Source organism: Oncorhynchus gorbuscha, linkage group LG22 (genome assembly GCF_021184085.1).
Source record: "Oncorhynchus gorbuscha isolate QuinsamMale2020 ecotype Even-year linkage group LG22, OgorEven_v1.0, whole genome shotgun sequence".
NCBI classification, from domain to species: Eukaryota; Metazoa; Chordata; class Actinopteri; order Salmoniformes; family Salmonidae; genus Oncorhynchus; species Oncorhynchus gorbuscha.
Window position 1 is genome coordinate 2,287,478 of NC_060194.1, and position 18,457 is coordinate 2,305,934.

General features: G+C 43.6%; 1 protein-coding gene across 3 annotated transcripts in view; it reads left to right on the plus strand.

Moving 5' to 3' along the window:
- Nucleotides 1-18,457, plus strand: part of retreg1 (reticulophagy regulator 1) — a 65,599-nt gene that overhangs the window by 20,458 nt on the left and 26,684 nt on the right. The window contains exon 1 of one of the 3 annotated variants that reach the window (XM_046321724.1): nucleotides 17,147-17,360. The exons of the other annotated variants lie outside the window; for them this stretch is intronic. Coding sequence (XP_046177680.1) covers nucleotides 17,329-17,360 — 32 coding nt within the window. The 5' untranslated portion in view covers nucleotides 17,147-17,328. Of the gene's footprint in view, nucleotides 1-17,146; nucleotides 17,361-18,457 lie in introns of those variants that run through there. 3 annotated transcript variants of the gene reach the window in all.

The following is an 18,457-nucleotide window of genomic DNA, read 5'->3' on the forward strand; positions in this document are numbered from 1 at the left end:
AGAGAGAGAAAGAAAGAGAGAATTAGAGAGAGCACACTTAAATTCACACAGGACACCGAATAGGACAGAAATACTCCAGATATAACAAACTGACCCTAGCCCCCTGACACATAAACTACTGCAGCATAAATACTGGAGGCTGAGACAGGAGGGGTCAGGAGACACTGTGGCCCCATCCGAGGACACCCCTGGACAGGGCCAAACAGGAAGGATATAACCCCACCCACTTTGCCAAAGCAAAAGTGATTACTGTCTTATTTCACTGTACAGCCTCTATCCCTGCTCAATATGCCTTAACCAACCATGTTGTTCCACCTCCACATATGCGATGACATCACCTGGTTTAAACGTCTCTAGACACTATATCTCTCTCATCATTACTCAATACCTAGGTTTACCTCCAATGTACTCTCTTCCTACCATACATTTGTCTGTACATTAAGCCTGGAATCTATGCTATCGTGCCAAGAAACCTGCTCTCTGTTTCTGAACGTGATACACGGCCAGTTCTTATAGTCTTTAGCCGTACCCTTATCCTACTTCTCCTCTGTTCCTCTGGTGAAAAAAAAAACACTTCAGCGAACAGGCCTTTCTAATCGACCTGGCTGGCGTATCCTGGAATGACAATGACCTCATCATCGTCAGTAGAGGATGCCTGGTTATTCTTTAAAAGTGCCTTCCTCACCATCTTAAATAGGCATGCTTCATTCAAAACATTTAGAAACAGGAATAGATATAGCCCTTGGTTCACTCCAGACCTGTCTGCCCTTGACCAGCACAAAAACATCCTGTGGCGTTCTGCATTAGCATCGAATTGCCACCGTGATATGCAACTTTTCAGGGAAGTTAGGAACCAATATACCCAGACAGTTAGGAAAACTAAGGCAAGCTTTTTCAAACAGCAATTTGCATCCTGTAGCACAAACTCAAAAAAGTGTTGGGACAATGTAAAGTCCATGGAGAATAAGAGCACCTCCTCCCAGCTGCCCACTGCACTGAGGCTAGGAAACACTGGCACTATTGATAAATCCACAATCATTGCAAATTTCAATAAGCATTTTTCTACGGCTGGCCATGCTTTCCACCTGGCCACCTCTACCCCGGTCATCAGCCCTGCACCCCCCACAGCAACTCGCCCAAACCTCCCCCATTTCTCCTTCACCCAAATCCAGATAGCTGATGTTCTGAAAGAGCTGCAAAATCTGGACCCCTACAAATCAGCCGGGCTAGACAATCTGGACCCTCTCTTTCTAAAATTATCTGCCGAAATTATTGCAACCCCTATTACAAGCCTGTTCAACCTCTCTTTCGTATCGTCTGAGATTCCCATAGATTGGAAAGCTGCTGCGGTCATCCCCCTCTTCAAAGGGGGAGACACTCCAGACGCAAACTGCTACAGACCTATATCTATCCTACCATGCCTTTCTAAGGTCTTTGAAAGCCAAGTTAACGAACAGATTACCGGCCATTTCGAATCTCACCGTACCTTCTCCGCTATGCAATCTGGTTTCAGACCTGGTTATGGGTGCACATCAGCCACGCTCAAGGTCCTAAACGATATCATAACCGCCATCGATAAGAGACATTACTGTGCAGCCGTATTCATCGACGTGGCCAAGGCTTTCGACTCTGTCAATCACAACATTCTTATTGGCAGACTCAACAGCCTTTGTTTTTCAAATGATTGCCTCGCTTGGTTCACCAACTACTTATCTGATAGAGTTCAGTGTGTCAAATCGGAGGGCCTGTTGTCCTGACCTCTGGCAGTCTCTATTGGAGTGCCACAGGGTTAAATTCTCAGGCCGATTCTTTTCTCTGTATACATCAATGATGTCGCTCTTGCTGTGGGTGATTCTTTGATCCACCTCTACGCAGACGACAGCATTCTGTATACTTCTGGCCCTTCTTTGGACACTGTGTTAACAAACCTCCAAACGAGCTTCAATGCCAAACAACTCTCCTTCCGTGGCCTCCAACTGCTCTTAAATGCAAGTAAAACTAAATGCATGCTCTTCAACCGATCGCTGCCCTCACCTGCCCGCCCGTCCAGCATCACTACTCTGGATGGTTCTGACTTAGAATATGTGGACAACTACAAATACCTAGGTGTCTGGTTAGACTGTAAACTCTCCTTCGAGACTCACATTAAACATCTCCAATCCAAAATTAAATCTAGAATTGACTTCCTATTTCGCAACAAAGCATCCTTCACTCATGCTGCCAAACATACCCTCATAAAACTGACCATCTTACCAATCCTTGACTTCGGCGATGTAATTTACAAAATAGCCTCCAACACTCTACTCAACAAATTGGATGCAGTCTATCACAGTGCCATCCGTTTTGTCACCAAACCCCATATACTACCCACCATTGCGACCTGTATGCTCTCATTGACTGGCCCTCGCTTCATACTCGTCGCCAAACCCACTGGCTCCAGGTCATCTACAAGTCTCTGCTAGGTAAAGCTCCACCTTATCTCAGTTCACTGGTCACCATAGCAGCACCCACCTGTAGCACGCGCTCCAGCAGGTATATCTCACTGGTCACCCCCAAAGCCAATTCCTCCTTTGGTCGCCTCTTTTTCCAGTTCCTGCTGCCAATGACTGGAACGAACTGCAAAAATCTCTGAAGATGGAGACTCTTACCTCCCTCACTAGCTTTAAGCACCAGCTGTCAGAGTAGCTCACAGATCACTGCACCTGTACATAGCTCATCTGTAAATAGCACATCCAATCTACCTCATCCCCATACTGTATTTATTTATTTATCTTGCTCCTTTGCACCCCAGTGTCTCAACTTGCACATTCATCTTCTGCACATCCTACCATTCCAGTGTTTAATTGCTATATTGTAGTTACTTTGCCACCATGGCCTATTTATAGCCTTAACTCTCTTATCCTACCTCATTTGCACATGCTGTATATACATTTTTCTACTGTATTATTGACTGTATGTTTGTTTATTCCATGTGTAACTCTGTGTTGTTGTATGTGTCGAATTGCTATGCTTTATCTTGGCCAGGTTGCAGTTGCAAATGAGAACTTGTTCTCAACTAGCCTACCTGGTTAAATAAAGTTGAAATAAATAAATAAAAGTAACATCTGACAAAAATATCTTAAGACACTGAAGAAGCAAACTTTCTGGAAATTAATATTTGTGTCATTCTCAAAACTTTTGGCCGCGACTTTAATCGAGGCCTAGAATTTCCTGTAGCAGTTTAGCTATGGATAGGGTTGGCCGCATTCTGCCTATGGTCTCGAGTCCTCTCTCTGACACCGGAAATACAACCGTTCCCCCGACGCTGTCTGTTCTCGAGGTCCTCAACTTTGGAAGTGTCTTAATGATGAAATACAACCGTTCCCCCGACGCTGTCTGTTCTCGAGGTCCTCAACTTTGGAAGTGTCTTAATGATGAAATACAACCGTTCCCCCGACGCTGTCTGTTCTCGAGGTCCTCAACTTTGGAAGTGTCTTAATGATGAAATACAACCGTTCCCCCGACGCTGTCTGTTCTCGAGGTCCTCAACTTTGGAAGTGTCTTAATGATGAAATACAACCGTTCCCCTGACGCTGTCTGTTCTCGAGGTCCTCAACTTTGGAAGTGTCTTAATGATGAAATACAACCGTTCCCCCGACGCTGTCTGTTCTCGAGGTCCTCAACTTTGGAAGTGTCTTAATGATGAAATGCCTATGTATGTTATGTTGTGAATATGAGCATGAATTGTACCCCTATTTAAGATTACTCTGATGTTTTTCGTACAATGTACCCAATGATGAATGAAAACTTGCTCGGTAGGTCTATGTCCTCAGTATGGTTTTACAGACGTGTTTAATATGTCTTATTTATAAACATTTGTAATATTTCTGAAATGTATATTGTTATATTTGGTAGCACTTATTTGTTTTTCCTTCGCCTCAAAATCAAATGTACATGACCATCTGATCATTTATCACTCCAGTGTTAATCTGCAAAATTGTATTATTCGCCTACCTCCTCATGCCTTTTGCACACATTGTATATAGACTGCCCATTTTTTTCCTGCTGTGTTATTGACTTGTTAATTGTTTACTCCATGTGTAACTCTGTGTTGTCTGTTCACACTGCTATGCTTTATTTTGGCCAGGTCGCAGTTGCAAATGAGAACTTGTTCTCAACTAGCCTACCTAGTTAAATAAAGGTGAAATAAAATAAATAAAAATCAAATCAAATTTTATTTGTCACATACACATGGTTAGCAGATGTTAATGCGAGTGTAGCGAAATGCTTGTGCTTCTAGTTCCGACAATGCAGTAATAACCAACGAGTAATCTAACCTAACAATTCCAAAACTACTGTCTTATACACAGTGTAAGGGGATAAAGAATATGTACATAAAGATATATGAATGAGTGATGGTACAGAGCAGCATAGGCAAGATACAGTAGATGGTATCGAGTACAGTATATACATATGAGATGAGTATGTAAACAAAGTGGCATAGTTAAAGTGGCTAGTGATACATGTATTACATAAGGATGCAGTAGATGATATAGAGTACAGTATATACGTATGCATATGAGATGAATAATGTAGGGTATGTAACATTATATAAGGTAGCATTGTTTAAAGTGGCTAGTGATATATTTTCGATGCGTGGAACGGATGTGGGAGGGGCTAGGTCTACATAAGGGCGCAAAATTGTTTTAAACTCACAAAAGCTCTGACGAAGGCCGTGAGGCCGATACGTAAAGCTTATTAAAGATCAGTGATACTATCAAGAGCAGTGTGCGGGTTCCTTTTTCCTTCTACTTTGAAGAATCTAAAATCTAATATATTTTGATTTGTTTAGCACTTTTTCTGGATATTTTTGACTTTTCGTTACTACATAATTCCATATGTGCTATTTCATAGTTTTAAAATCTTCACTATTATTCTAGAACATACAAATAATAATCAAAATAAAGGAAAAACCCTTGAATGAGTAAGTGTGTCCAAACTCTTGGCTGGTACTGTGTATATTGTAGCCCAGTGGGGGATTAGATATAGTCGACAAGGGCAGCCGCCCAGTGCGATCGGTTTTCTATCGCTCATTTGTACGTCACGTCAATGATCTCATGTCACCACGTGGGACCGTGGGCCAATTAACCTTGCCGGAGTGGGCGAAATTGCCATCGATAAAATGCAATTGTGTTCGTGTCCATAGCTTATGCCTGCCAATACCATAACCCCACTGCCACCATGGGGGAACTCTGTTCACAACATTGACATCAGCAAACCGCTCGCCCATACGAAGCCATACACGCTGTCGGCCATCTGTCCAGTACCGTTGAAACTGGGATTAATCTGTGAAGAACACACTTCTCCTGCGAGCCAATGGCCATTGAAGGTGGTATATAATATAAAAAAATATATAATATGCCATTTAGCAGACGCCTTTATCCAAAGCGACTTACAGTCATGTGTGCATACATTCTACGTATGGGTGATCCCGGGGATCGAACCCACTACCCTGGCGTTACAAGCGCCATGCTCTACCAACTGAGCTACAGTTGAGCTGCCCACTGAAGTCTGTTACGACGCCAAACTGCAGTCAGGTCAAGATCCTGGTGAGGACGACGAGCATGCAGATGAGCTTCCCTGACACAGTTTCTGACAGTTTGTGCAGAAACTATTTGGTTGTGCACACTCACAGTTTCATCAACTGTCCGGGTGGCTCTTCTCAGCAGGTGAAGAAGCCTGATGTGGAGGTACTGGACTGGCGTGATTACACGTGGTCTGCGCGTCTGAGGCCAATTGGACTTACTGCCAAATTCTCGAAAATGCAGTTGGTTTATGGTAGAGAAATTAACATTACATTCTTTAGCAACAGCTCTGGTGGACATTCCTGCAGTCAACATGCCAATTGCTTGCTCCCTCAAAACTTGAGACATCTGTGGCATTGTGTTGTGTGACAAAAGTGCACATTTTAGAGTGGCCTTTTATTGTCCCCAGCACAAGGTGCACCTGTGTAATGATCATGCTGTTTAATAAGCTTCTTGATATGCCACACCTGTCAGGTGGATGGATTATCTTGTGTAATGATCACCTGTCAGGTGGATGGTTTATCTTGTGTAATGACCATGCTGTTTAATCAGCTTCTTGATATGCCACACCTGTCAGGTGGATGGATTATCTTGTGTAATGATCACCTGTCAGGTGGATGGTTTATCTTGTGTAATGACCATGCTGTTTAATCAGCTTCTTGATATGCCACTCCTGTCCAGGTGGATGGATTATCTTGTGTAATGATCACCTGTCAGGTGGATGGTTTATCTTGTGTAATGATCACCTGTCAGGTGGATGGTTTATCTTGTGTAATGATCACCTGTCAGGTGGATGGTTTATCTTGGCAAATGAGAAATGCTCACTAAGAGGGATGTAACACATTTTTTTGCGAGAAATAAGCATTATGTGCATATGGAACATTTCTGGGATATTTTATTTCAGCTCACGGAACATGGGACCAACACTTTGCATGTTGCGTTTATAGACTGCTCAAAAAAATAAAGGGAACACTTAAACAACACAATGTAACTCCAAGTCAATCACACTTTGTGAAATCAAACTGTTCACTTAGGAAGCAACACTGATTGACAATAAATGTCACATGCTGTTGTGCAAATGGAATAGACAACAGGTGGAAATTATAGGCAATTAGCAAGACACCCCAATAAAGGAGTGGTTCTGCAGGTGGTGACCACAGACCACTTCTCAGTTCCTATGCTTCCTGGCTGATGTTTTGGTCACTTTTGAATGCTGGCGGTGCTTTCACTCTAGTGGTAGCATGAGACGGAGTCTACAACCCACACAAGTGGCTCAGGTAGTGCAGCTCATCCAGGATGGCACATCAATGCAAGCTGTGGCAAGAAGGTTTGCTGTGTCTGTCAGCGTAGTGTCCAGAGCATGGGGGCGCTACCAGGAGACAGGCCAGTACATCAGGAGACGTGGAGGAGGCCGTAGGAGGGCCACAACCCAGCAGCAGGACCGCTACCTCCACCTTTGTGCAAGGAGAAGCAGGAGGAGCACTGCCAGAGCCCTGCAAAATGACCTCCAGCAGGCCACAAATGTGCATGTGTCTGCTCAAACGGTCAGAAACAGACTCCATGAGGGTGGTATGAGGGCCCGATGTCAACAGGTGGGGATTGTGCTTACAGCCCAATACCGTGCAGGACGTTTGGCATTGCCAGAGAACACCAAGATTGGCAAATTCGCCACTGGCGCCCTGTGCTCTTCACAGATGAAAGCAGGTTCACACTGAGCACATGTGACAGACGTGACAGAGTCTGGAGACGCCGTGGAGAACATTCTGCTGCCTGAAACATCCTCCAGCATGACCGGTTTGGCGTTGGGTCAGTCATGGTGTGGCATTTCTTTGGGGGGGCCGCACAGCCCTCCATGTGCTCGCCAGAGGTAGCCTGACTGCCATTAGGTACCGAGATGAGATCCTCAGACCCCTTTTGAGACCATATGCTGGTGCGGTTGGCCCTGGGTTCCTCCTAATGCAAGACAATGCTAGACCTCATGTGGTTGGAGAGTGTCAGCAGTTCCTGCAAGAGGAAGGCATTGAGGCTATGGACCGCCCGTTCCCCAGACCTGAATCCAATTGTGCTCATCTGGGACATCATGTCTCGCTTCATCCACCAACGCCACGTTGCACCACAGACTGTCCAGGAGTTGGCGGATGCTTTAGTCCAGGTCTGGGATGAGATCCCTCAGGAGACCATCCACCACCTCATCAGGAGCATGCCCAGGCGTTGTAGGGAGGTCATACAGGCACGTGGAGGCCACACACACTACTGAGCCTCATTTTGACTTGTTTTAAGGACATGACATCAAAGTTGGATCAGCCTGTAGTGTGGTTTTCCACTTTAATTTTGAGCGTGACTCCAAATCCAGACCTCCATGGGTTGATAAATTTGATTTCCATTGATAATTTTTGTGTGATTTTGTTGTCAGCCCATTCAACTATGTAAAGAAAAAAGTATTTAATTCGAATATTTCATTCATTCAGATCTAGGATGTGTTATTTTAGTGTTCCCTTTATTTTTTGAGCAGTGTATTTTTTCAGTATACTGTAAGTAGTTTTCAATACATAGGGGAAAAGCATACAACACACACACGCACGCACACACATACCCCTTTTAATTGTCCATGTTTCCTATCCATGTAAATTCCATCAATTCAAATTCCATGTCAATGTTGTAATTCAGTGTTAATTAAATTCTTCTCAATTCCTATGTTAGTTCATTTTTTTTTTATGTGGATAATTCAATATTATCCCTAAAAATTCCACAAATTCCAATTCCCATTTTCAATTCGTTATGGCTATCGGGCTGATCATATGAGTGTTCAGACAGCCCAGCTATACTGGAAATACATAACTTCAAGTTGAAATAATTTACAACAAATCCTGAAGTTTATTTTGATACTAAACCCATTATGATATGAATTCAATTGAATTCTAAATATATGTATTTTTTTACAATTCCAATATTAATTCCAGTTCAATAACTAGAAGATTGTTGCAAATCGAATTTAATTCCACGTAAAATATGCACTTCATAAGTGAATTCAAGAATTTTGTTTGAATTTAGGGTTGTGAACAAGTGTTGCTCAATTGGTAGAGAACAGTGCTTGCAACGCTAGGGTTGTCGATTCAATTCCCACGGGAGACCAATATAAAAACATATGCACTCACTACTGTATGTCGCTCTGGATAGTTTCTACAAAATGATTGGAATTGATTCCAACCCTGATTGTCATTTAACACTTTTTTAAATGTTTTACTTTCATTTAACTATTTAACAAGTCAGTTAAGAACAAATTCTGATTTACAATGACGGCCTACCGAGATGCAAAAGGCCTCCTGCTGGGTGGACGGGGGATAAAACGTTTAAATGTAGGACAAAACACACATTAATTAACATTCTATGAGTATTATGTGTAACTTTGATAGATATCAGTTGAAATAAATATTACTGTTTTGGGTTCATGGCTGCTGTGCATGCCGGTGTGTTGAGGAATGCTGTCGTTCTGAAGTCAGGGCAGCTGTCAAAATAACAGGCCAGAGATTACGCAACCCTGATCCATGGGCTGCACGTGCTGAGGAAATACCTCCACTCCCAGAAATACCCTGATCCATGGGCTGCACGTGCTGAGGAAATACCTCCACTCCCAGAAATACCCTGATCCATGGGCTGCACGTGCTGAGGAAATACCTCCACTCCCAGAAATACCCTGATCCATGGGCTGCACGTGCTGAGGAAATACCTCCACTCCCAGAAATACCCTGATCCATGGGCTGCACGTGCTGAGGAAATACCTCCACTCCCAGAAATACCCTGATCTGTTATGCAGGTGAATGAGGACCCAAAAGCGACTGTACCGAAACAGAGTTTATTCCAAGTCAAAACAGGAATACAGAAACCCTCTAGACAGTAGAGGGGAACAACTGAAGATGCGACCACAGACTGCAGGTCGCTTCGGGAAGGCGCAGGCCGTAGCTGATCAAGACACCTGCTCACACGCAGCATCTGAAGAAGGCAAAAAACATGACAGGACGGAACGAGGACAAGAACAGCGAACATCAAACAAGGATCCGACAAGGACAGAAGCGGAAAACAGAGGGAGAAATAGGGACTCTAATCAGAGGGCAAAATAGGGGACAGGTGTGAAAGAGTAAATGAGGTAGTTAGGAGAATGAGGAACAGCTGGGAGCAGGAACGGAACGATAGAGAGAGAGAGGGAGAGAGGGAGGGGGAGAGAGAGGGATAGAAAGAGGGAAAGAACCTAATAAGACCAGCAGAGGGAAACGAATAGAAGGGGAAGCACAGGGACAAGACATGATAATCAATGACAAAACATGACACTGATCCATGGGCTGCACGTGCTGAGGAAATACCTCCACTCCCAGAAATACCCTGATCCATAGGCTGCACGTGCTGAGGCAATACCTCCACTCCCAGAAATACCCTGATCCATGGGCTGCACGTGCTGAGGAAATACCTCCACTCCCAGAAATACCCTGATCCATGGGCTGCACGTGCTGAGGAAATACCTCCACTCCCAGAAATACCCTGATCCATGGGCTGCACGTGCTGAGGAAATACCTCCACTCCCAGAAATACCCTGATCCATGGGCTGCACGTGCTGAGGAAATACCTCCACTCCCAGAAATACCCTGATCCATGGGCTGCACGTGCTGAGGAAATACCTCCACTCCTAGAAATACCCTGATCCATGGGCTGCACGTGCTGAGGAAATACCTCCACTCCCAGAAATACCCTGATCCATGGGCTGCAAGTGCTGAGGAAATACCTCCACTCCCAGAAATACCCTGATCCATGGGCTGCACGTGCTGAGGAAATACCTCCACTCCCAGAAATACCCTGATCCATGGGCTGCACGTGCTGAGGAAATACCTCCACTCCCAGAAATACCCTGATCCATGGGCTGCACGTGCTGAGGAAATACCTCCACTCCCAGAAATACCCTGATCCATGGGCGGCACGTGCTGAGGAAATACCTCCACTCCCAGAAATACCCTGATCCATGGGCTGCACGTGCTGAGGAAATACCTCCACTCCCAGAAATACCCTGATCCATGGGCTGCACGTGCTGAGGAAATACCTCCACTCCCAGAAATACCCTGATCCATGGGCTGCACGTGCTGAGGAAATACCTCCACTCCCAGAAATACCCTGATCCATGGGCTGCACGTGCTGAGGAAATACCTCCACTCCCAGAAATACCCTGATCCATGGGCTGCACGTGCTGAGGAAATAGACAAAAATACCTCCACTCCCAGAAATACCCTGATCCATGGGCTGCACGTGCTGAGGAAATAGACAAAAATACCTCCACTCCCAGAAATACCCTGATCCATGGGCTGCACGTGCTGAGGAAATAGCCAAAATACATCCACTCCCAGAAATACCCTGATCCATGGGCTGCACGTGCTGAGGAAATACCTCCACTCCCAGAAATACCCTGACCCATGGGCTGCACGTGCTGAGGAAATACCTCCACTCCCAGAAATACCCTGATCCATGGGCTGCCCTGAGAAATACCTCCACTCCCAGAAATCCCTGATCCATGGGCTGCACGTGCTGAGGAAATACCTCCACTCCCAGAAATACCCTGATCCATGGGCTGCACGTGCCCTCCACTCCCAGAAATACCCTGATCCATGGGCTGCACGTGCTGAGGAAATACCTCCACTCCCAGAAATACCCTGATCCATGGGCTGCACGTGCTGAGGAAATACCTCCACTCCCAGAAATACCCTGATCCATGGGCTGCACGTGCTGAGGAAATACCTCCACTCCCAGAAATACCCTGATCTGTTATGCAGGTGAATGAGGACCCAAAAGCGACTTTACCCCAGAAGATGCGACCACAGACTGCAGGTCGCACCGTAGCTGATCAAGACACCTGCTGAGGAAAAGGCAAAAAACATGACAGGACCAGCGAACATCAAACAAGGATCCGACAAGGACAGAAGCGGAAAACAGAGGGAGAAATACCCTGATCCAAAATGGGCTGCAAAGAGTAAATGAGCTGAGGAAATAGCAGGAACCTAGAAAGAGGGAAAGAACCTCCAGCAGAGGGAAACGAATAGAAGGGGAAGCACAGGGACAAGACATGATAATCAATGACAAAACATGACACTGATCCATGGGCTGCCGTGAAATACCTCCACTCCCAGAAATACCCTGATCCATGGGCTGCACGTGCTGAGGAAATACCTCCACTCCCAGAAATACCCTGAAATACCTCCACTCCCAGAAATACCCTGATCCATGGGCTGCACGTGCTGAGGAAATACCTCCACTCCCAGAAATACCCTGAAATCCATCCATGGGCTGCACGTGCTGAGGAAATACCTCCACTCCCAGAAATACCCTGATCCATGGGCTGCACGTGCTGAGGAAATACCTCCACTCCCAGAAATACCCTGATCCATGGGCTGCACGTGCTGAGGAAATACCTCCCCAGAAATACTGATCCATGGGCAGAAATACCCTGATCCATGGGCTGCACGTGCTGAGGAAATACCTCCACTCCCAGAAATACCCTGATCCATGGGCTGCACGTGCTGAGGAAATACCTCCACTCCCAGAAATACCCTGATCCATGGGCTGCACGTGCTGAGGAAATACCTCCACTCCCAGAAATGATCCATGGGCTGCACGTGCTGAGGAAATACCTCCACTCCCAGAAATACCCTGATCCATGGGCTGCAGCTGAAAATACCTCCACTCCCAGAAATACCCTGATCCATGGGCTGCACGTGCTGAGGAAATACCTCCACTCCCAGAAATACCCTGATCCATGGGCTGCACGTGCTGAGGAAATACCTCCACTCCCAGAAATACCCTGAATGGGCTGCACGTAGGAAATACCTCCACTCCCAGAAATACCCTGATCCATGGGCTGCACGTGCTGAGGAAATACCTCCACTCCCAGAAATACCCTGATCCATGGGCTGCACGTGCTGAGGAAATAGACAAAAATACCTCCACTCCCAGAAATACCCTGATCCATGGGCTGCACGTGCTGAGGAAATAGACAAAAATACCTCCACTCCCAGAAATACCCTGATCCATGGGCTGCACGTGCTGAGGAAATACCTCCAGAAATACCCAGAATTACTTTCACAGCTTTACCTTAGACAAACACAAACAAGCATTTCTTTGTGAGTCTACACCTGTTTTTTACGAAGCACGTGACAAATAACATTTGATTTGATGTTTCTTAATGGTCCTATATACATCATGTTCTCTGCACACACACATATTTGAAATCACCCATTGAATAGTGTGTACACAACATTTCAAATCACCCATTTACGTCAACAATTCAAGTCTTCAATTCAAATCAACATGTAAAACTGGATCGGAGTCATAATGAGAAGTTATCTATAGCGAGCTGTTGCTGTCAAGGAATATGACTTGGATGTGTAGTATTATGTGTTTGAATCATAACACCTGTTACGCTTCGTGTTTCGATCATAAATCTGCTTTGAGATAGGACACACGTGTTGTTTGTTCCCACGACAACTGTGATGTTTGTGGGGTTGTGAAATCTGATATGGTGTGTGTGTGTGTGTGTGTGTGTGTGTGTGTGTGTGTGTGTGTGTGTGTGTGTGTGTGTGTGTGTGTGTGTGTGTGTGTGTGTGTGTGTGTGTGTGTGTGTGTGTGTGTGTGTGTGTGTGTGTGTGTGTGTGTGTGTGTGTGTGTGTGTGTGTGTGTGTGTGTGTGTGTGTGTGTGTGTGTGTGTGTGTGTGTGTGACAGAGAGAGGGAGAAACAGAGAGTTTGTTTGATTCTGTGTTACAGGAACTGATCCTATGACAGCAGTTACTTTGAACCCTACAAGCAGCCAGTCAGGTCAGAAGACTAGCAGGGGGTGTGCTTCTGAAGGAAACCTGTCATTGGACCAAAAAATACTCGTCATGAGTGTTTCGTCACAGTCAAAGGATTTGCATAAGTCATGTGGATATAAACATCTATAATAAATTGTTGACGTTCTTAAAGTGCTTTGGATGAAACTAGAATGTTTTTCTGTTACCATGTTTGTCAAATATATTTGTTAAATCATTGTGAAATGTAGCATAAATTGTGGCATAAATACAATACAACACAATCAGGGTTGGGTTGGTTACGATATAAATGTAACCCATTAACAGTTACTAGTTACCAAAATTGTAATCAGTCATGTAACTTTTGAATTACCCAAACTCAGTAAATTGATTACGTTCAGTTACTTTTAGATTACTTTCCCCTTAAGCGGCATCAGAAGAAGACAAAACATTTATATGACCAATAGAATGACATCTATTGTAGGCGCAAATAGCTAAATGAGAGAGCAGCAGTGTGATTCACCTCAATGACCTATGTAGATATCAATAATAAATTAGATTCCCACCCGTAGGCTACACCACTATGAAAAGCCGTTTTAACATTATATATTATATTATATATAATATTAATTGATTGATTTATATTTGTAATGTCACGCCTTGGTCATTGTATCTTGTGTTTTTGTTATATGTTTGGGTAGCCAGGGTGTGACATGGGTTTATATGTTGTATTTCGTATTGGGGTTTGTATTAATTGGGAGTGTGTATTATTAGGGGTGTGTCTAGTTAGGCTTGGCTGCCTGAGGCGATTCCTAATTGGAGTCAGCTGTTTCTAGTTGTCTCGGATTGGGAACCGTATTTAGGTAGCCTGAGTGCGCGTTGTATTTCGTGGGTGATTGTACCTGTCTTTGTGTTAGTCACCAGATAGGCTGTAATTAGTGTCACTCGTTTGTTGTTTTCGTATTTTCAGTTATTTCATGTACAGCATATTCTTCATTAAAAGTCATGAGTAACCTACACGCTGCATTTCGGTCTGACTTTCTACAAACAACAGACGAAGATCATTACAAGTAATTACATTTTCGTTATCAATAATTACATTTTTATATCCCAAAAGTATTTATCGATATTAAAAATTATATGAAAATATGTTATCCAAAAATTATATGTTACTCACTATGGAAACGGCTTTCTATAGTGGATATTTTGATATTTGATCATTGCATTTTGATATATCAATAATTCCCCATAGAATTAAATGGAGAAGCACATTTTTTACATCGATAATTCAATGTACTATATACAAATAAAATAACTGTTGCTATGCAGATATCAAAGTGTGGATATCAAATATCAATTCTTCAAATTTTGATATCATGGACTCTTTTTATATCAAATATTAGAATTATTGATATCAATAATGAACATTTTTTATTTATTTTATTTTACCCATTTTTCTCCCCAATTTCGTGGTATCCAGTAGTTTTAGTAGCTACTATCTTGTCTCATCACTACAACTCCCGTACGGGCTCGGGAGAGACGAAGGTTGAAAGTCATGCGTCCTCCGATATACAACCCAACCAAGCCGCGCTGCTTCTTAACACAGCGCACATCCAACCCGGAAGCCAGCCGCACGGAGGAAACACCGTGCACCTGGTAACCTTGGTTAGCGCGCACTGCGCCCGGCCCGCCACTGGAGTCGCTGGTGCGATAAGACAAGGAACCCAGAGTCTCTGATGTCCCAGCTGGCGCTGCAGTACAGTGCCCTTAACCACTGCGCCACCCGGGAGGCCCTATATTTCACATTTTTACATTAAAAAACATTATTGTTATCAATAATTCCAATATCAAAAGTAGTCCGTGATATCAACATTTGAATAATTGATATAGATAAAATGATTTATCTATTTATCTTTAGCTAATTCAATTTCTATATCATGAATTATAATTTTTGATATCGATAATGTACTTTTTTTAATGTCAATAGTTGTCTAATTCTGGATATATTAGCATATATGTATCGTTATTAACACCGAAAACCTAGTGCCTTGATTGTCAAAGAAGTATCACGTCTTCCTGTCAGTGGGAACGGAACCTTGCACACTCTTCACATTTTAATCTAAAAAGGGATTACATTGGATTTCTTCCCTACCGATCTACACAACATACTCCACAACTTCTCTCAACAATTACAGTTGTGAATCATTTTGAATAATTTTCTACCGACACTGAGTCTTAGGGAAATATACAGTGCATTGGGAAAGTACTCAGACCCCTTGACTTTTTACACATTTTGTTGCATTATTCTAAAATTTAATAAATAAATGTTTTTCCTCACTCCATAATGACAAAGCGAAAAAAAATGGTTTTTAGAAATGTTTGCAAATCTATTTTTAAAAAAGTATTCAGACCCTTTGCTATGAAATTCAAAATTGAGCTCAGGTGCAGCCTGCTTCCATTGATCATCCTTGAGATGTTTCTACAACTTGATTGGAGTTCACTTGTGGTAAATTCAATTGATTGGACATGATTTAGAAAGGCACATACCTGTCTATATAAGGTCCCTCGTTTGACAGTGTATGTCAGAGCAAAAACCAATCCATGAGGTCGAAAGGAGGACAGGATTGTTTCGAAGGCACAGATTTGGGGAAGGGTACAAAAACATTTCTGCAGCATTGAAAGTTCCCAAGAACACATTGGCCTCCATAATTCTTAAATGGTTTGGAACCAACTAGACTCTTCCTAGAGCTGGCCGCCCGGCCAAACTGAGCAATCGGGGGAGAAAGGCCATGGTCAGGGTGGTGCACTTATTGATATAAAAAAATTCAATAGATACATTTCCATTTTAACGTTTATTCAAGTTGGATAATCTTTGGATGCCGACAGCAGTCGCACCATTTGAAGACATTGCTTGGACTGTGGCCTACAAAAGCCAATTCATGCTCTTTTCCGTTTTTACGTGATCCATCAAACGCACTTGGGTGTGTCATTAAAGTGCGCTCTGACTTGTGGTCAGACTAGCTCAGGCAGAACAAACTTAAACCTTTTTTCAATGCTGTGTCAAAAACAAACAGAAAACAGAAAGGTGTCAACGATTGTTTCGCAAACATCCTTTCTGAATTTACCAGTAATCCTAGAAGTCATCTAGCTGTTCAAAAGTATCTGTAATCTAATTTATTTTGCTGGTAACGTTACTGATTACAGTTAGTCACAGAACTCAGCCCCATCAATGCTCCTCAACTTAAAATATCCTTAATTAACATGATTAAAAAAAGGCAGAAACTACCTAAACAATCATTATCGTGTTTGCGTAACTTTGCATAACATAATGTTTACTCCACTACGGCTAAATAAAGACTGTAACTGAACTGTTGTTAGCAGGGGAGAGCTAGTTAGCATTTGCGCAACTTCTGGGTAGTTTACAGCGGATATGACGTCAACATTCGACAAAGACAACAATGACATGTGCTTTTGCTTTCTACTTCTGAAACCCCCCCTCCCACACACACACTCACAAAAAAACACACACACACTCAAAGATATCTGATAAACAGATTGTGCCCCCCCCGAACTTTACAGAGGGGGGCAGTGACACTGACATAGAGGGGCAGCTCCCACCCTGTCACTGGTGTATTCGTACCCCCCCCCCCCCCCCACCCATGCACCCCACCACCCTGCCCCAACCTCTCTTTCCTCTTGATAGTTGCCTGATGGAATGCTGTGTGACCTGTGTTATTTTTAGATGGGCCTGGTTGAAATAGTCAAGCTCAGGCTTCATTGAAGATAAACACTAGCTGGTCTCGCGCTGTGTGGCACGTCAACTGTATCTTGACTTGACCTGAACGATTTGTAGAGCTTTGCTGTGACAGACAAGTACTTATATTCAGAACCACGTCTTCTTCGGACTACCTTAATATCGTAACAGAACCAAACGAGAGCTCCTAAGATGTCTCCCGAAGACCGTGGGGCAGGAATGAGGTACATGACTATGTCTTTTTTGTTTTTGACTTCTTTTGAGTGGGTAATAAGAGAAAGTGAGAGACACCGACAGTCTAACAAATGGTTAAAAGGAGTTTTGAATACGGCTTTCTGTTCATAGTGCCTTATGAAAGACACCACTTGACTTATTCCACATATTGTTGTGATATTACTACTTTCTGAAGGCACTGTATGTCAGTGATTTTTTTTAAAGCAGTCTTCTAGATAAGGTGCTACACTCCTCGTGTTAGGTAATTGGTTGTGATTATATTGGGTGCCAACCTTAAGTTTTCCCTCAAGTTTAAGCGACGGGATAATGGTGTCCATATTGCTAAGAGTCAGAGGTATGCAATTCACTCTAGTTTTCTCCGCTTAAAACCCAACATGGCAAATAAACTTCTCACGGCGGGATTTCAAATAGAATTAAGCTCTGTAACAGAAAGAATACAGCTTGTGTTCACTTGGAACGGTGTCATCATCGTTGCGTAAAATGTCACGATATCAGTGATATCAACAGAGCCACATGGGTGCTGTGTGGCTCAGTTGGTAGCGCATGGCACTTGCAGCGCCAGGGTTGTGGGTTTGATTCCCACGGGGGACACCTATTAAATATGACAAAAACGTATGCACTCACTACTCTAAGTCGCTCTGGATAAGAGTGTCTGCTAAAAGACTCAAATGTTAATTTGGGCTTGGGCTCTCTGGTTTAGACGTGCATGATGACTCTTTTGAAATGGAGGTTTAAGGGAACTGGTCAAGACTTTGCCTTGGGGTTTTGAATAGCAGCCAATTTCATTTTTTAAGTTCTTGCGGAGGGTCTTTGGCATAAAGGTATAAGTTGCATCTGGAGTGTTTTCTTGTACATCGACTGGTAAACATAGTTACTCCCTCTGTATATCCCTCGGAAATATGTGGATGCTCTGGATTCTTTGGCCGCCATTCCTCCCATTGTTTGGCCGTTTGTTAAATATCATTTTGAAGGTGCCGTCACTGGACTCATTAGAGGCTCAGACATGTAGCTCCCCATGTTGTTGTAGAGATCACCAATAGGTTGAAATGACGTGTCTGCCTAACAACTGCTTTGGATGCCCCTCCCC